Source organism: Tympanuchus pallidicinctus, unplaced genomic scaffold (genome assembly GCF_026119805.1).
Source record: "Tympanuchus pallidicinctus isolate F22 unplaced genomic scaffold, pur_lepc_1.0 scaffold25, whole genome shotgun sequence".
Classification (NCBI taxonomy): domain Eukaryota; kingdom Metazoa; phylum Chordata; class Aves; order Galliformes; family Phasianidae; genus Tympanuchus; species Tympanuchus pallidicinctus.
Genome location: NW_026294742.1, coordinates 7,441,441 through 7,460,871, shown reverse-complemented (window position 1 = coordinate 7,460,871; position 19,431 = coordinate 7,441,441). Strand labels below are relative to the sequence as shown.

Here is a 19,431-nt window from a genome sequence, read left to right as displayed (position 1 = left end):
AGGTTTTCCCATTAACTGCCTGTGTTGGTTTATACTTCAGGGGAGAGTCATGCCAGCAATTATAAAAATGCAGGTATTTGTTGTGCAGCTCCCTACAGGGTGACTGTTTTCCACCTTTGCTGCTGAGGTCAGATACGGGTTGTCTTGCTCCATGTTCTATGAGCCTTGGCTTGCTGGAGATGCAGCACAGATCATTTGAGTGCTTTGCAAGGAGCACATATCCCTGAGAGGTGATCTCCGGGGTACCTTTTGGTGCTCATACCTCTCCTGCTGGGGAAGGGCAGGTCCTGTGTTCCTGTGTTAAGGCTGCAAGGATGAAACTGCTGCTACTGAAGGTCGAGGGAGGAAGTACGTAGTTAATAAGGTCTGGAGCAGCAAGGTGGAGAGCTCTTCTCGTCGTTAAGAGAGGCAGACGGCTGCGCTCTCCGTGCTCATCACCTCCTTGCCTATCAACAGAGATGTCTTCATCTGATGGCTGCCGATCTATCTGAGGACTGGGGTCAGGAGGAGGGAGCCGGGCCCGGAGACACGGCCAGGCACAGCGCACCGAGTGGAGCACAGAGCGTTCTGTAGGAACAGAACTCGTTTACGGTGAGCGTTGCAGAGCTGGGCACCCACACGGCGTGCTCTCACCCGGTCCTACCCAAACCGAAAGCCTGACCCGCAATCTCCCCCCTCCCAGGGCTCCCTCTGTGCCCGCACGGCCGCCCCCGGTCCCTCCCCCTCTCCTCCCGAGGCGGGGCCGGATCGGGGCCATGCCGGGCGGCGGGGCCGCGCTGCGCCGGGCGCTGCTGGGAGCGGGGCGGCGCGGAGCGGGCGGCGGGAGCCGGGCTGCCATGGTGAGCGGGGAAGGGAGCGGGGCTGCGCTGCGCTGCGGGACAGGAGGCGGGGGATGGGGCTGGGGATGGGGCGGGGGGCGCGGCCGCCTCGCGTGTGCGGGATCTCATTGGTAACGGAGGAATCGCGTTGCGTGATGTTGACGCCCCCGCCCCATGAACGTTAGCTGCGGCGCGCTGGTTTGTTCTGCTGCTCCTCGCGTTTAGCTCTTCTGCCTGCTATTGATTGACCCGCGTTGTTCTGCGGCGTCAGCCGTGCAGCCCGATGGGTTCCGTGCTTCTACAACAGCTCTCTGGCAATCGCTTTTAACAGTGGCGATATCTGCATGTTTCTGGAGAGAAATGGGCGGCTCCATCGGCGCTCCCGCAGCGCTGCGGAAGTCGCGTTGTTCGCTCCGGGGGGAGAGAAGGAAGGAAGGAAGGGGGGGAGGAGGGGAGCGCGCTCCGCTCTGCGCTGCTCGGGCGGACAGCGCCACCTGGCGGCAGCGGCGGGGCGGACGGGGGCTGCGGGCGGGCGGACGGGGGCTGCCGTGCTGCCCAGCGCTTCTCAGCAAGTTGGACGAGTCTGTAAGGACTGAAGCAGCCTGAAAGGAACAGGGCTTTCCATCTAAGCATTGAGTTCATGATGTGAGTTTCAGGTCAGTCTGTTCAGATACAGGGTCAAAATCATCACCTGCTTGGTTATGTCTTTCCCAAGCAACCCGCAGGTGATTTTGTCTCTCCTGGATCTTTCCTAGGAGTAACAGGATGCACGCTGTGTACAATGCTATTTGCTTCCCTTGTGTATGCCTTTCACAATGCAGCTATTCTCCCCCTCTGCCCTTCAGCCTGTAATTGGACTTTGAGTGTTCTGTGAATAATCTGTTACCTACACAGCAGAGCAGAATAGCTGGAAATTCATTCAAGTGTTACAGATCTGGATAGCTCAGGGGGAGGTGTGAGTGCAGGTGTGCTTCTGTCTGTGCCCATCCCATGGACCAGCCCATCTCTGCACAGAGGCATCTGTCCCAGCTTAACTGCCCCGACAGAAGCAGCACTCCTTGACAAGAGTCAAGCTGGTTATAGGAATTATAAAAAGGAATGCACCGTACAGTGAATTTTCCACCTCTTGTGTCTGAAGCATTTTCCTCTCTGCAATATGTGCCTTACAGAGAGAGTGGTGAGGTGAGGAACAGCTGCCCAGAGAGGCTGTGATGCCCCGTCCATCCCTGGAGGTGTTCAAGGCCAGGTTGGATGGGGCCCTGGGCAGCCTGGGCTGCTGTGAAATGTGGAGGTTGGTGTCCCTGCATGTAGCAGGGGGTTGGAGATTTGTGATCCTTGAGATTCCTTCCAACCCAGACCATTCTGTGGTTCTGTGAATATGCACCCATGGTTTCATGGCGTGGTTCTCTTGTTGTGCACAAGCAGCTGGGCCTTGCTGGGGTTGACACGCTCTGCTTTTGCCTCAACAGTCTTCCCAGTCCCACTGGCTGACAGCAGAGGAGAGGAACCAAGTTCTGCTGGATCTCAAAGCTTCAGGCTGGTCTGAGTCAGGCGAAAGAGATGCCATCTACAAAGAGTTCAACTTCAAAAATTTCAATCAGGTAATTATTGCTATATCCCGTTTTTAATGTAGAGGAAATGTAATTGCTTTCATTGCCATGCAGTCCTGATGGGAAAACATTTGTAGGTGGAACTTTGGGAGTACCTTTGTAGGGCCAAACCCTGTCAGATTTGCCTCAGTGAATTGTTCTCTGACTCCAGTCTCATTAGGTGGGGTAAATTAAATCCGTTTTGTAGTTGTTAAGTAGATTTATTCTAATATCATAATTTCTTGATGATAATAATGGGGCCAAGATCAGTGTTGGTATTATGGGATTAGACAAATAATACTGGATCCTGATTTGTTTTTTTTTTTCCTTTGTTACTAATGCTCCTAAATTGGTGCTAGAAAAATGTAACTGTTGGAGAGTGGGGTTCAACTGAGGGAGGGGAAGGGAAAGAAATGGGTAAATGTAAGAGCACAAACTTGTGGGAGATGAGGTGGGGAGAGCAGGCCGTGTTTCACCTTCCCAGCTGGAAGCCGGCGGCCGATTGCCGATTCAGCGAATCCTCATCGCTGCCTTTGCAGATCCCAGCTGCTTTTTCTTCTGGGCAAAGTCAGAGAGTTACAGTGTGTTAATGTTTAATTTGTAGGGATGAGATGGTTTCCTTCCAGAAAACAGCAAAGCATGTGGAGGGGATGGAGGATGCCAAGCCCTGGCTGCTGCTCTCCTTGGCTGCTCTTCCGTCCTGAGTATTAACGTGGGGCAGGCAGAGCTGTGGCAGGCAGCACAGGGAGGGTCCATGGGAGAGGGCTGACATGAACGTCTGGGGCCACGAGGTCCCCTGCAGGTCCTGCAAGGTGGGTGAAATATCCCACGTGAGTGCAGAGGATGTCTGTGTTACCGGCGAGGCACGGTGTGCCCTGCTCTTGCAGGGGAAGCATTGGCTGTAATGCAACAAAACAACCTGGTGCACCTCTGCTTCTTGGTGCTTGTATTTCTGATAGCTACAAATAAATGCTGTGTTTGTTATGACTTAGGGAACAAAGGACAAAACTGAAGCTATGGACCCGCCTTGTGCTTGGGAGAGTCATCCTGCAGTGAAGATAAAGAACTTTTAGATACAAAATCTTCTATTTCAGTTAACACTGTTTGCAGTACTGACAGTGTAGAAGTCAGGGCACTGAGAAGTGCCATTTCCACAGCAAACTCACCTTTGCTCTTCTGCAGATGGCACAGAGTCAGGTGTGTTTGTAGGCAGCGGGGCTGACATGAGCGGTGCTCCAGATTTACGTTTTGCAGATGATATTGGTTTGATTAATGGATTCGTTGCCTCTTTTACTGCCTCTCACAGATAATGTTCGTGATGCATGGAAAGTTCTGTGGCTTTAAAATGGATGCCAGGTTTACAAAGTCTGTATATGTCAACAGATGTTAAGAATATAAACACAACTTTTATTATAAAGTCGTGCAAATGTGTAGACATGAACTTGGTTTATGTATATTATTTTCAGCATGAGGATGAAATGAAACTTCTGTGAAATGAGAGTTATTTGGATTCCTGAAGCTTTCAGGCTGAGATTAGCTTGGTTAAAAGCCATCAGAGCCAAGCTGCCTATTTAACAGCTGACAAGCTAATGACACTTCTGGCTTAGGGAATTACTTTGTGACATGGAACTTGAAACTGCTGATGCTGTTTGTTAGTCTGAAGATACATTTTCATGGAAATAGGCTTTGGAGATGCAGCTCTGGGAAAGGAGCTGGAAAGCAGCCTGAAGCTGTGGCTGGGAGCTCTGTGATTGCTCTGTGCTGTGGGCACCCACTGCACACTGCTGAGTCCTGCTGGGTGCACCCGGTTCTGCAGCCGTGGTGCATCCAGGGAGGCCGGGCTGAGGGCTGGGTTTGGTCCTTCAGCCCTGTGCTCCTGTCTCCTATGACTTCCCCCAGAACCTCTCTGCTGCTCCTTGGTTCCATGTCCCTTCCCCAGACCCACAGCGATGTCGCAGCACTGGGTTTGGCCTCGGGGCTGGGGAGGCAGTGTGCAGCATGGAGGCCTTCCTTTGGTCAAGGCAGAAAATGCCACTAGGAGATGGCAGGGATGGGCACGCTTGGTGATGGCCAGGTTCAGTATTTACAGCCGTCCTCTTTTACAGGGTAAGCTTTTGGTTGTGTTGGGTTGTTTGTTCGCTTTTCAGATCTCACATAGGAAGTCTCCATAAGACATCTAATGTCATTTTGTAAAATGACAGGAAACCAAACGCTCTATGACTTCTCAATGCGTTTTGTGTTTTGGGGATACAGGACACAGGTGAGGGATGAGCCTGAGCGGAGGTGACAGCACGGAGGACGATGCGTGGGGGGAATGGAAGCACGTGTGTTTGACTGCACTGGGGGAGGCTTCTTTTATAAGAACTTGCAGAAAATCTGGAGCTGCTCTGTAAGTGCATCTCATCGTTTTGCATGCCTGCTGCTACCTGCGCCACAGAGTTGCTGCTGTTCCCAGCACATTGCTCTGTCCTCCACACAGATCAAAGATCGGAACGTTTGCTTTTAGGCAGTGGGTTTCATTGCCTCTTTATGGACATAATCTTTTGGCTGTTTGTCTGAAATACGTCCACGCCTTCTGCGTATTGAAAGCATAATAGCCTTTAACCTACAATCTGCAGAGCTAAAATGAGTTTTATGTAAAATATTCGGTTGTGGGCCACATCTCCAGCTTTTTATGTGCCACAGTGGTCTTGTTTTTTGGGGGCTTTTTTTTTTTCCTTCTCCATTGTCTGATAGTGAGGTCATTTTCAGTCCTCTGAGAAATGTTATTCCCAGCCAGATGCGGGCCATATATTAAAAGTAGCACCTGTGGCTAATATCACAGCAGCTTACCATAAATTTACATGGTAACTAGGATTATATCTGTCAAGACTGTTAAAAAACGTCTAGATTTAATTTGATTTCCAGTATTGAAGGAGCTCTCCGACATTTTGCTTCATAACTGTATTTTAAAAGTTAAAATCACTCCATTGTTAAGTTTTATAGCACTCCCAGTGCCCATTAAGTTGATTTGTTAAATGGAGGTCAGAATAAAGCAAGTTGGCTGCATTAGGATCGGAAACCAACCCATTTGCCACAAATTCAGCCCTTGCGTGTGAATCTTCCCTCATCCCGGGCACTGATTGGTTTCAGGTGCTTAGCCTGGAGGATGGAGCAGCCCCAGCCCCTCCTTGGCAGCTTTGGGAATCAAAAGACGAGGCCCTTTTCATTTGTTTGGGTGGAATTTGCTGCTTTTAGTGTCGCATTTGTCCGCTCGCCCCCTCTGCCAGGGCTTTGAGCTCGGCTGCCTGTTGAATGAAAAGACTTGATGGGTTTTTTTTATCCATCTCGGTAGGTGCTGTTTTTCATATACTCCTTCCTAAACCGCTTCATTTTCCATTATCCTTTGAGTCCTCTCCCATATGCCATGATTTGTGCACCTGCAGAGTTATGAAAGTATTTCTTTTGGTAGTTATGTTGTTCGCTAACTTCCTTACGTTTATGAATACAATAACTGATTTGCAATAAATCAGGATTATTTACAAGGGACTTTACGGAGTTGAGAAAATCTTTGTATCTGAAAATAATGAATTTCTGGCATATCTGCCTGCTAACGTTTTCCTTTATTAGAAACTGATAGTGACATTCTTGGGACTGGCAGAGGTTAACTTTGGGCTAAAACAGTGTGAGTGAGGTGGTGTGAGTGTCGGAACAGGGTGAAGTAAGCATGTGCTATTGCAATAAAGCAGCTTCCTGGGCTTTGTGCTCCTCACTGACTTGGTGCCTTGTGCCTTGGCACCTGTGCCTTGGGATGGTGGGTCAGGGTCCAGCTGGGGGTTTGGGACCCCATCTGTCCATCCACTCCTCCATTTCTCCATCCATCCACTCCTTTAACAGCTCACTTGGCAGTTGGATCGTTTGCAACCTTAACATCCTCGATCCTTGGCGTTAGAGGTGATGATGCTCTGCTCAGCACATCCTGCTTCCAGTAACCTTTCCACCTACCCCGCAGTGAGTATTTTTTTCTCCTGATGAGCAATACTGCAGAGCAGGTGGAAATATGCCACTGGGCTGCATCTAGGCAGAAATGAAATCCTCAGTGCTGGAAGCTGGGAAGTACTGCGTTTCTTTTCATATGGCTAGCAGGGTACAAAAACATATGTGCTGTCAGCCGGTGCTCTGGGATGTTTTCAGATTCATGTTTTGCACTTGGAGACATTTTTTCTGTGTTGAATGGAGTTGCCTTAGTGCATCACCCGCCCCTTATGTCTTTGAAAGTCCTTCCCAGTTCAGCCTTTCTCTCCATGCCTGGGTAACCTGTGTTGCTGTAGAACCTCCTGCATGTTAGCCCTGCTGGCAGCTGTGTGTTGCTACCTGATGCCGTCCCCTGCCCATAGGAGCAAACTGCAGTTAGGGATGCTCCTGTTCTGGATGAGCTCAGTTGTGGCTCCAGAACACGAACCCTTGGTTTGCTGTCTGGAATTGTTGTGTTTCCCATCACTGCACGTGCCGTGCTGAGCAGACCTGTTGTGTCTCAGTGCTGACATCTGCCCAGCCGACCTTCAGGCTGCTCTCCAGCTGCCTCCAGTACAAGCACTTCCTTTGAAAAGATGGATTCATTACCGCTTTGAAAGGACTCATTACACCATTGTTTCAGGCATTAAGCTGAAAGTGCAAAAAGAAATAATATGTCAAAACACCGTTTGGGTTTTCCAACCCGTCCTGCGCCTTGGGAACAGAAGAAATGCTTCTCCCTTTCTTTCAGCAGTTGTGGTGTGTGCCACGATTGCTCACTCTGCGTGGATTAAGGGCACAAATGTTGCACCAACCGCGGCTGCACCCAAAGGCAGCAAATGTGAGCAGGTTGTGTTTGTTCCCTGCAGCCTTCCCGGGGTCAGACTGCGCGCCTCTGTGAGGGGAAGCAAAGTGGGCTGATGCTGCCTCTTCCAAAGATGTCAGCCAGAATATTGGGTTACTTGCAGTTAACGAATCCTCGTGTCTTGTAATTCCTCATGCATTAGGATTTATTTTTATGGGGGTGCTGGAAAGATGCTGATTAAGTGCAAAAAGCACATCTCTCCGCGTTGCTTGTTTAACCTTTCGCATCCCTTTACTTTTGGGATAATGCCTGGCTACGTTTCCAAGCTGCAAATCGCCTTTTGCAGTTTTCTCACTTTCTCCAAAAAGGAGCACGAAGGAAAGCCAGGCTTTGGGATATAACCCTCTGCAATTGCAATTAAAAATGGACTCTGGCTGGCAGAATCAACTGAAAGCAAACCGCAGCGCAGTGCCTATTTAAAAATTAGCCATTGCTTGCCAAAAGCCCATCAGCCCCACTTAGCGGACATCCGCTCCCCGGCGGCGGGCCGGGTCCTTTCATGCACCCTGCTTTACACGTTAACGGGTTGGAAGTCGCGGGCCGGTGCTGACCTTTCACATCTGCAGCTCTCACAGTAGGAATCTCCACTCGCTGCTTCCTGTCAGGGTGGATTAGAGTGATGAAGCCCAGCGCTCGCGCTGGCTGCCATTTCGTTTTTTGATCAGAATTGTTTCTTTCACAAACAATCACGTTGGCTAAAATGTTACATCTGCTCCGAAAAGCCACTGGCAGACCCGCGGTTTATCAGTGTGACGCGAGTATAGCTGTATAGACCAGCTTCAGACGGGGTTGGGGAAGAGCTTCCCATCCTCCTCCTCCCCTCTCTCTGCTTCTCTCTCTGTTTTCTTCCTTTAATTTTGTTGGGCTGAAGTGTTGAAGACCACGGACTGGAGGGGCTTGGTGCAGCACCGCCCGCAATTGCTTATTCATCACTCTGTAGGAAAGTGGGATTTGCTCCTAGGTTCAGAGCCCTCGTTCATTGCAGGTGTGATTTTCCATGTGTTGGGATGAGAATAGCAATGGGCGTTCCAAAGCACGTTTGAGGATGCCCAAGGTGGGAGAAACTTTGTTCCATGGTGTGCAGTGCGTGCCTGCAGCCAGTAGAAGCTCTGATATGGAAACAGAGCTGTACAGTGTGCTTCCCTACAATGTGCTCTTGTGAAGTTCTAAAAGAAGTGTGATGTTCACTGGAGGACCAGAAAGTGGTTTTTGCTGGCTGTGGTGCACGTGTCTGCCTGATGCAGCAAAGCAGGAAACGTGATGGGTTTCCTGGAGCAACGCTTACAGGATGATGGGATGGCTGAGGTTGGAAAGGACCACTTAAGAGCAAGGCAGTAAGAACCCACAGATCCTCTTAAAACCATCCCCTCTCAAAAGATGGGAGAGCTCCCCAAAAGAGAAACGTGGGAAGATGCCTGCTCCTACTATTCTTCCAAAGCCTTCTGTGATTTCTGGACTTGAAATGTCTGTCTGTGAAATACTGGTTGAATATTATGGTGCCTTATACACGAGAAGCCTGCCAGTGCTCCCATTTAGCTTCATTCTGAGCTCCGTGTGCTCACCTGAAATCTCTGTCCTACCTGAAAAGGTGCATGTGTTGTTGTCCTCTTCTTTAAGAAGGCTGCACACAGTGCAGAGGTAACAGAATGGTGAAGGATGGCATAGTCACGAGAGCAACTGATGCTTCTTTTAATCCATCACAAAGCAGTGCCTTTCTTATCACTCTTTGATGTCTTCTTAGGATCATAAAGGGCAGAGATGTAGAGGATTAGCAGAGGCAGGGAGTGCTTGCCCTTGGATATTCAGCAGAGAATATTTTGTATATTGAACTGGTAATATGTGTAATCTTGGCTGAAAGACAAAGGAAAACTTTGCCTGAGCGCTCCTTATGTTATCAGCTGTATGTATGGCACGAGAGCTTCGTGTCTGCAGAGTGAAATCATTCCTTCATAGGCAAGTTAAAAGCACTGGGGGAAAAAATTGAGATTTTAGTTCTGCTGTGGCCAAGGTCTGTTCTGTCCAAAGTGTGATGCAATGGGTTGATAAACTTCCCTCTTCTTCTGCACTGATTTGGACAAGCCTTCCAGGCGATGAAGTGCCTGAGCTCCATAGAAGGTCTGTGCACACTGGTGAGGTTGAGATGTTGCATGGACAAGTTTCCCTTTGCTCTGCAGAGGTGAGTGCTGAGGCTGGGCACTGTGTAGCCATTCTGCTGCCTCTTCCCATCCTCGTGCTGGGCCAACCATTTCTTTCACCAAGTTCTGTTATCTTCGTTCTCTCAGTTGCGCTGCCAGGAGAGTTATGATTTTAAGTGACTGATTGCTTTGGCAGGTGCTCAGTTAACGGGGGCTTCGTTGTGCCCTTTAATGATTTGAGGTTGGGTGCAAAAGGTCATTTTAAAAAGCCACGTTTTGTGAAATAGGCCTTTTATTTGGTGCAAACCACCTCCTAAGTGCAACCTCTACATTTCTTGTTGGAGCTGGAGGATTCCTGCCACCTTCTCTTTCCGTTGTGAAACTTGTGGTTACTTTCCGTCCTTTTCCCATGTTGAACAAGAAGGAGTGGCATGAAGGAAAGGCCACGTGATGAGCTGCATGGGATCTCTGCAATCTGACTGCTCCTCATTGCTGAGTAACTGCTGGCTGTGTTTGCCCAGCGTGCTGAAAGAACCGGAACTGGAGAAACAAAAAGAAAAGCATTTATTTGGAGTGCTTCTGTAGAAAGTGACAGATCACAAATACATGTTGGAAAACCCTCGCAGTGGCGTCTGATTGTAGCTGACTTGGGTTTGTCACTGACGCCGCCACGGTGGAATTAATTTGCTGGTGAATTAAGAAAGCACCACTAAATCTTTGCTTTTGTTCACTCCTGTCACTTGGCTGTGGTGACTCTGAGTCCCCAGGGCTGTGGGACCAGGCAATGGGAAGAGCCACACCATGGTGGAGATGGGATCTTGTCACAGCTTTGTCTGGGGTTTTAAATTTAGGGCTTCTGTGTGTTTTGCAATAGACTTTGTGGACAACTACAATTAATTTTACGTGCCTGTAGGCAAATGAGTGTTCTTTGAGATATAGTTGTATTGAGTCCCGGGAGTCTAAATAGCTTTGAACCTTTTGTTCAAGAAAGAGCAACTTCGGGGGGAAGCTGGAATGCTGCTTTAAGATGCCTTGCTTGCACTCCATCGAGTTTATAAATCTTTTTGGTGGATTAGGTGATTAATTTGGGCGTGAAGTCTGTTCACTGAATCACTGGGTGTATTATCTGCTTTCTGTTCATGAAGCCCAGGTGCAATCACTTACTGTAATAAAAAATGAGAGTAGGAAAAATGATCTTTGCTGCTGCTGGATAAAGTGAAAAACATGATGGGGAAGAGGGTAATAGATGTAACACTGTGTGTCATATTATCACCAATATGAGCAAAACAAGTTCAGCAGTTATGGAAGTGCATGTGGTGGATGTGATGCAAGAGTCAATCCAGAGCAGGAGGAGCAAGTCAGTGCTGCTCCGTCTTCCTGCCAGCCCCTTTTCTCCACAGAAAAGTGTTTTTCAGGCCCATTGTGTCTCAGGCAGGGCAGGCTGTGCCTCAGGTTGTGCCTGCTCCTGCTTGGTGTCCTCACAGACGTTGCTGCCATGCATGGAGGAAGCAGCCCTGGTGCAAGGCTGCTGGAGCACGGTGTAGCAAGACATGGCAAAGCAAAGCGCGATAAGGCATGGCAGGGCAAAGCGTGATATGGCATGGCATGGCAAAGTGTGGCAAGGCACGGCATCACGTCCCACTGGAGCAGCACCTGACCTGGGTCACACCGTGGGGACACGAGCCTCCCTGTGCAGCCAGCAGCATTCCTGTGGACAGAATTCCTGGAATCACCGTCTGTCATCTCCTGCAGCGCTTGACATTGTGCGGTACCTGCATGAGCAAACGCCCCTGGAATAAAGGCCATGCCTCAGAGCTCCAGCTCTGATTGCCTGCATTTATTCTTCGTGTTCTTCAAATTGGTAAATCATATGACAATAAACAGAAATACCCTCAATGAAGAGAGAAGGGGAAACTGTTGTTTATCTGGTCAGGTGGTTTAGATTAGCAGTGATGCTGGTCTGTATTATGTTACTTTAAATCATAGTGTCCCAACAGGACATAAATTATGAAGATTGTTACAGTATGTTTCATCCAATGTAAGATCAACAAATTGGAATAATTTTTTTATAGGAAAATCAGTGCTTTGGCAAGGTTATTGTTGAAGAATTTAATTTAACTTGAGCTTTGCTTGCATTATTTCTTAATATATAAAAACTATTTGCATAATGTATGAAGTATAAACATTTTTAGAATCAAAGGCAGGAATGCCTTTTCCAAGATTACACAGAGTGGCAAACTACTTAGAATAGATCAGTGTTTGTGCTTTCGCTGTCAGAAATGTTTGATATAGAGCTGGCTAGCTGGTTTCTTCACCGACATAATTGTAAACAAGTGTTGAGAGACAGAAACAGCGTTCTTTGTGGAGCACAGTGTAAAGGTTTTCACATAGGCAGCGTGGAACTCGGAGGGCAGTGTTTGCAGCCACCATGTGCATGCCAATAGGTGACTTCTTTTAGAGAGCAGAGCAGCATTTCGTGTCTGTGGAAGGGATGTGTGCAGCTCAGTACTGGGATGGAGGTTGTAAATGCAGAAAAGTGTAGATAGTGAAGTTTTGAATGAAGGTTTTTTTGGTTGTTTTGCTTTGTTTTATGCTCCACAGCCACGCTCCCCTTTACCAGGGAGGATGGAGGGATGGGACACCTGGCCATGGCACAGTGGCTGCTTCCCAGGTTTCCTGGAGTTGGTTCTGGCAGCCCAGTGGTGCCGATGAGCCCAACATGGAAACGTGTCTTTCAGAATGGATGCCAGGCCTCATGTGCTGCCTTCACCTTCTTAAACATCAGTTGCATTCTTTGTTGTAAGCTGATTTTTGCATAATTATACGATGGGAGTATTTCCTAATGGAACAAAGAGAGTGAAAATGAAACAAGCCATGGGTTTTTGATGTCATGAGATTGAGTTAAACCCTCAGGGCTGGCTACACGTAACTCCGTACAGCTCGACATCAGAGAGTTTTTCCTTCACTCTGCTGACCCGTTGCTCACTGGAAAGTGCTGATGTGAGCTGGGTGTGTGAAAGCTGCTCCAGTTTGGAAATGGACTGCAGTGATCAGAGTTTGTTGTTAGAAGTGTCAGACTGCAAAGGAGAACACACGCTGTGTCTGTGCACAGGGAGGGCTCTTCCTTGGGTGGATGGAAAGCAAGCGTGCTGAGAGTGGTCATCTCTTGCTGTGTATGACAGCATTGCTGTAATGTGTTTTGTTTGCTGGTTTCTTACAGAATCACAGAATGGCCCGGGTTGGAAAGGACCTGAAGGATCATGAATCTCTAACCCTCCTGCCACATGCAGGGCCACCAATCTGCCCGTTTAATACTAGACCAGGCTGCCCAGGGCCCCATCCAACCTGGCCTTGAAAGCCTCCAGGGTTTGGGCATCCACAACCTCTCTGGGCAGCCTGATAAATGACGCCGATGCAGCTTGGGTGGGTGTGGAAGAGAAGACAGGTAGCCCTCACACTGCAGAGGGCCAAGGTTAATGCTACCTCCAGCATTATAATGACAGATGGGAGGCAGAACCCTCAGCGTACTCGTGATTAGCATATGGTTTCCTTGGCCGAGCATCTGAAGGATTTAGGAAGCTTCGGTGCTCCCTTTGTAACTCCTGCACTTTAAAACAAATAACTGAAGCCCGTCGCACGGTCACGTTGTTGGGCCTCGCGGCTGTTTCTCTGGAGCACCTCCATCTTGGAGTCGAGCGCTGTCAGCTGCTGCTCTCGGGAGATGCACTGCGGTGATCCATCACCGGGGACGCGCTGCTGGCTGATGTAGGAGCGCGACATCTCGACCCGCGCCGCTTTGATGTGTAACTCATCGAGATAATGCTGGCAAGCGCCGTGCAAAAGCAGAGTGTTTAAAAAGCGTGAAGATGAATTGATTCCTTGCTTAAGAAGTGTGGAAGGAAGAATAATAGCAGATTAGCCCCGGGATCCCACGATTCTCCCGAAGCTGTTAAGCGCGGTGCGGAGCGGTGGATGGAATTTCAGCTTTCCTCCCACTGCTGGGAGCGCAGCGCCCAGCCCTGCTTTTCCCATTCTCTGGCAACAAAAGTCACGTTAAGTCTCGTTTTCTGATAGCGTGTTTTGTCACTTCTCAAAGCTTTTTTTCTTTTACGACTTTATGAGGTTAATGTGCTCTTCAGAGAGTAGCTCTGATTTTTATCTCATGGAGGCATGCTACGGCATGGCTTAAAAACCATTTTAGGAGTGATATTACATGCGAAACACCTTTAGTTTTTAGTTCTTTCATGATCTTAAAAGACATGAAGGGAAGAGACATACTGGCACACCCAAGGATCTCCCTGTCTGCTCGGGGTTGCTTCTCTCATCGCTTCCCTGGTGCTGTTCCTGCCTCGCTGCAGGTCTCTGTGATCTTCCAGGTCCCAAGTGATGCATCAAACTTAGACTAACCTGTGTGTCCAGCTGTTACTCCAGACAAAACGTCCTGAAAGGTTTGTGTTGAAAATATCTTCCTCTCATTCCGAAAAAACAGAATGCTTTATGATAGTTAATACAACAAAGGCTCCTTTCACACTTCTTCGTGGCTTCTAGAAAACGCAGACATCCTTTCTTACTGCTCTCTTTGTTTCTCAAGGAAAGATGGAAAAATGTGTCCCTTAACATCAGAGGGGCTGCAGAGCTGTTGCTGCAGTGAAGGTCGAGATCAGCGTTGAGTGCCTGTCCCAGCTCAGCCAGCAGCGTGTGTTGGGCTGATGGATCCTGCCCGCTGCTGCAGTCTTGACAATGATCTTGCACTGCAGACTGCTTAATAATTTTCATTATTTTTAATTAAAGTTGAAGAAGTGCAGACTCCTGCTCAAATTAAGGTTGGTTGTGTTGCCGGAATGTGGTAATTACTTTAATTGATCACAAGATAGTTTCCTTGATCACCAATTAGACCAAATTACCGATCGAGTTTCAAGACGTGAAGAAATGTCCGAACTGATTTTATGTAATAGTGTTTTCATATCTAATCAAGCCTAAATATCTTTTCCTTGCAGAACCAATTGTATTTTCTCAAAGAGAGGTTACGGCTCTACAAATACCGAGGCGATTCCCAAACAATAGCATTCCAATTCATTTAATTAGCAGAGGAAGTATTTAGGACCGTAATGGAGATTGCATTGGTGAAATTGCTCAGTAGAACCGTAGCTCATTTTCTTTGCGGGAGATGCTTCTATTTTGTATATAACTGAAATGAGCTGGTACACAAAAGTGAGGGGCTTCAGCTTTGCAGTGAGGGAGAGCAGTGGGGCATGGGCACAAGTGTGGGTACTTGGGCATCTCTTGTGGGGTTTGGGAAACCCCAGTCCCAGTAACCCACATATGTCTGCATGACCTGCCTGGGTGGACGCACAGACTCTGGTGGGGGACACGTGGACCTGGTGGAGCTTTCTAAAGGTTTTATCTGGCTTTCCTTCTGCTGTTCTTTGTACAAAGAAGTTGTACAAATGTTGGCGGTTGCGATGCTGTCTTAATTTTTCTCTGTATAGGCTGCTGTGGAAATGTGCAGGTTGCCAATAGATTCCTTAAGATCTCAATCTTAATAGAGTCTTATCCAATTCCTACTGCGATTCCTTGGGCAGCCTGAGAACGAGGGAATGCAGTGTTTCAGAGCTATTAATGCAGATGTTTTGTTGCTGATGCACATCGTACCGCTCTGTGCTTCAAAGCGCGCTGCTGAAACATGGGGCATCTTTTAAAAGTAATTGTTCACTCTGAGGAAAATGAAACCAAACGAGAGCTTCAAGGGAAGTTGGATTTCCCGAATTTTGGAATGCTCTTGGGTCAAGGAAAAAAGCTTTTTAATTGCTGACAGTTTGGTGATTTCCAAATGACAAGCCTCATTGGAATGATTTTCTCTGATTATAACGTTTGCATTCATTGGGCTGGCAAAGCGACTAACAAAGTCATACTTCATCCAGGCACCGATGCTATTTTTTTTTTCTTCCTTAAAGGTTTTTGTAATTTGTGAGAGGAAAAAAGACTGAAACTATTATCAGCCATTATACGTTATTCATTGACCACATGTTTGTTTGAAGCGGCCATCGCTCGGTGGAATGCAGGCCATATACATTCTCTTCCATAAATGAGCTCTACAAACTTACCTAAATCAGATAGGTCTTTGTGGAGATTGTTGCATTCTAATATGAACCAGACTATAATGTGGATGTTACGTTGGCTTTGCATGTTAATTTAGGTCCCAACCCTGATGGATGGAGCACGGCTTGAATAGAGCCCATTGACTTGCAGGCGTTCTGCACACGCACTGAGGCCCTTTGGACCCCGCTGCATAATTGCATTCTTGATTTACATGGATGTTCTCATTTTCTTTATAATGCAGTGATTTGCTCTTAAGCATTTTGGCAAAGGCATGCTATTATTTTCTTCTTGAGCCTGTGATAAAACCTGCATCCTGGGGGAAAGTGCTGTGCAGAATATAGGGGCAGAGGGTTGGGAAACCCATTTTAACTCACTTAAAGTAAAATATTTTCTCATAAAGCAGAGAGGCAAAGCCACCTGCCTCCTTTCTCCCCCCAATAAAATAAATAGCAAAATAGTTACATGAGAGGATGTGTTTCTGGAAGTCCTGTCTGTCCAATATGGGAATACTGTGGCATGGGCCCTAGCTGGAAAATGACACATTGGCAAAGGAGTAGTGAGGGGTGAGGGCTGCTGGGATGGAGGTTTAAAACCATTTCTGGGTGCCAAGGGTAAAATCATTGCTCCTGGACAACAGCTTTGAATAATGGAGCAATTAATGTTGAGCAGTCATTCACCAGGACCCAAAGGGGAGGATTTCAGTGAGGTCAGGAAGCACATTGGTGGCTCAAGGACCAAAAATACTTCGCCAGCAGGTTCTGAGATTTCAGAGTGAATCTTGTTGCAGATCAGCTGCCAGAACATCTGCCATCTATGTCCTGGCAGATGGAGGAAGGCTTTCCTCTCTGTTCTTTCTCCCCTAGGCGTTTGGATTTATGACACGAGTTGCTCTACAGGCAGAGAAGATGAATCACCACCCAGAATGGTTCAACGTCTACAGCAAGGTAGCGTGTCCACCAGCCTGAATTACACACACAGACCAAAGCACTGGCCCATCTTCTGCGTCCTTTCTGTGGTTTGTATGCAGTGGGGGAGTGGAGGGAATGGGGAGATGATGTCTTTCTCTAGAGATGTGGGACTTTAAAGAGGTGCTGTGATTGGTAGCAGGGTGCTGGCACCGGGCATCCGGCTGTTTGTGGCTCAGGGCTGGCACTGTGAGATCTGAGAGCAGAGCAGAAGCCTTTAACCTCTTGTGTAGGCAGCCTGGGTGAGTGGCTGTGCTGGAGCCTCTGAGCTCCCACCAGCTCTCGTTTCTGTCTGTGCAGTGTGCAGGTACCTGGATAGCAGCCTGGCAACCTAAATTTGGATTGGATTTGTGAAACATCCTCGGCCCCTGTGTCTCAGCGTAGCAGCTTATAAAACTTGTTTATAACATTGCCTGGCTGCTGCTGGTCTTGCGATTATGGAGGTTAGAATGTGCTCTGCAACCCTTGGAAGAAAGGTGCTGTGTGAGGGGCAAACCGCTGCTCCCCCATCGTTTTGTTTTCCTGGTGCTTCTCACTGCATTGTGTTGCAGTATTGGCAGATCTGTGCTGTCCCATAGATACACCCAGAGGAGCTGTGGGTGGGCAGACACGGTTTCTCCACGGGGCACCATCCTTGTAACACCTTGCTGCTCCTTCCTGGCAGGTTCAGATCACCCTCATTTCCCATGACTGTGGTGGACTGACCAAGAGAGATGTGAAGCTGGCTCAGTTCATTGACAAGGCTGCTGCCTCCGTATAGTGCAGGTATGTGGCATTTTAAGGTGCTGTCTTGTATTTTGAATGGTGTCCCTCATTCATTGTAACTCTGATTTCACACCCCCCCCCCCCCGAAAGGACAAAGTATTCTGTAAAGAGTGGTGTAGCTTTGTTTGCCTTTACAGCTTTTATCTGAGAGACCCCTCCCAATGCCCACGCTCACCCTTTTCAGTGCTGACTTCCATATCCCCGGTGCTGCTCCAGCAAATAGCACCAGGTCTCAGCTCCTGGCAGTGTTAATGAAACACAGTACATCTGGGTGCAGTGCAGGGTCAGGCAGCACCCAGCACGCTGCAGGACGGAGCCGTTTGCTCTGCTCATACCTGCAGGATGGGAGGGGGAGCCTGGCCGGGTGCCGGCAGTGAGGGAAGCAGCATTAGCAGGATTCTTGCTAAGCTGGGCTCGGCCAGAGCTATGCTCACCCTCCTTGTAGCTGCCAGTCCCCGTGTGCCCTGCGAGCCCCTCGAGTGCAGCACTGGCAAAGTGACCCCTGTAAAATGCCTGCAGCGTGGCTGGGGTCACCGAGGGCACGGCTGGGAACTGAGACACACATCGAGGGCCAGTGGCTGCCAGGATCTATTCTGGGTGTGTGCACAGAGTGTGTGGTCTCTCAGCTATTCAGAATGCAAAATGCCAGTAGCTGACATGCAGACACTGCTGTCGGTAAAATAGGAATGGTATTTTTGTTAATGCTCAGTAAGTGCACTGTCATGTGCTAATTGGTGGCAGGAGGCAAGATGTGAGAGGTTGGGCTTTATGGATGCTGACTGTACTGGGGCATTGATATTAAAACCTAAAACAGACCCGGATTCAAGCAGCGTGCTCCAATGTTCTTTGCTGCAGAGTGCCTTTCCCCACTGAAGTGGTAGATTTCACTGGTACGGCTGCAAGTCGGGCTGTGATGTCTCCTGTTCCTGGTGGAGGAGTGAAACGAGTCTCACCCAATGTTTGGACGATATCTGCAGCGAACGGTGCAAACTCTGCTGTTAGAAATTGATACAGAGTGCCAATGCTTCGCATCAAGCCAATAAAATCAAATTCCTCCTTTGTAATTTGTTTCTTTGTTATTATACATATGTGACAAAGCTGTTTAGTTTGAAGATAAATAATATTTAGTCACTGGGTGGTCTTTGGTTTAGAGTATTGATATTTATTTACATACTCGGAGGAAAAAATCCCCTCCAACTGATTTCTCCCTGAGCGCCGCTGTCTGCATGGCACAGAGCTGTGCAGCCACCGTACGTCGCAGCTCCCAGCCTGGGGAAGAAGCAAAACCAGCTCAAGAGGAGGAGCACAGTTTTGGAATGCTCACAGCAGTGTGGTCTCCAGGTCAGTGCTTGTTCAGATGTTAATTACTGGGGCATTTCTGAATTGCAGCCCAGTCGCATGGGGAACCCTCAGCAAGCTCCTCGTCCCTGCAGTATCTCTCACCCCCATCCTGTGGCTCCCTAAATCCATGCTGAGAGCCAGGTGGAGCCACCCAGCCCCGTTCCCTTCTCCTGCATCCCCTCAGCTCTCCTCCACCCGTGTGGAGGTGGTCAGTGCAGGATGCTGGGGCACCAATCAGGGCACCTTGGTCTCCCTGACCAAGCTGGAACTTCATGAGTAATTGCTAATTTATACAGCATGGATTTAATGACAGATATGGGATCCCAGCCAGGAAACAGCCTGAGGCTGCGTTGCAAAGAGCATCAGTTAGCTCTGCTCTGAACAAAAGTAGCCAGACTGTGAGTGCTGGGGCTTCTCCAGGTAATGGCATCTCAGGAGCTGCTCTGCTCTGTTGCCTTGCAGCAGGTGGGCTCCAGCAGTTGCTCAACTTTCCCTGCTGATCAGTTCCTCTTTGGGCAGGTTCGATGGCAGCAGCACCACATCCTCCGCTCTTGCAAACTAATTGCATTTTTCTGCTTCCTGTGAGGCTCAGAGCATGGCTAGAAGCCACCAGGTTGAATATTCCCCTGGAATGTTTGGTTTTTTTCTGCTTTAAAGTTGATTGTGGCTTGAAGTATTTTGATAATCCATCGTGAAATGGCCTTCTCCTTGAGAGCTACTTGTGTGCATCTCAGCTGAGCCACCTCACCGACCCACCCCGCAGCCGCTGGGAAGTGCAGCCCCTGCAACGCTGATCTGCAGCCACAGGAAATTAAAAACCGAACACATGGGGCTGGGAGAGCAGAGCACGAGGGATGCCTG

The 19,431-nt window shown here is 48.6% G+C and overlaps 1 protein-coding gene across 2 annotated transcripts; it reads left to right on the top strand.

The window, feature by feature from the left end:
* Positions 1-729: 729 nt before the first annotated feature.
* Positions 730-18,293, top strand: PCBD2 (pterin-4 alpha-carbinolamine dehydratase 2). Of its 2 annotated transcripts, none has more exons than XM_052689930.1 (5): positions 730-839; positions 2,288-2,419; positions 16,363-16,443; positions 17,129-17,229; positions 18,085-18,293. In XM_052689930.1, the coding sequence occupies exons 1-4, from the start codon at positions 756-758 to the stop codon at positions 17,222-17,224; spliced, it is 393 nt and encodes a 130-aa protein (XP_052545890.1). In that variant the 5' UTR covers positions 730-755; the 3' UTR covers positions 17,225-17,229; positions 18,085-18,293. The 2 variants fall into 2 exon arrangements, with proteins under 2 accessions (XP_052545890.1, XP_052545889.1); XM_052689929.1 differs by having other exon boundaries at positions 738-839; positions 2,285-2,419.
* The last annotated feature ends 1,138 nt before the right edge of the window (positions 18,294-19,431 follow it).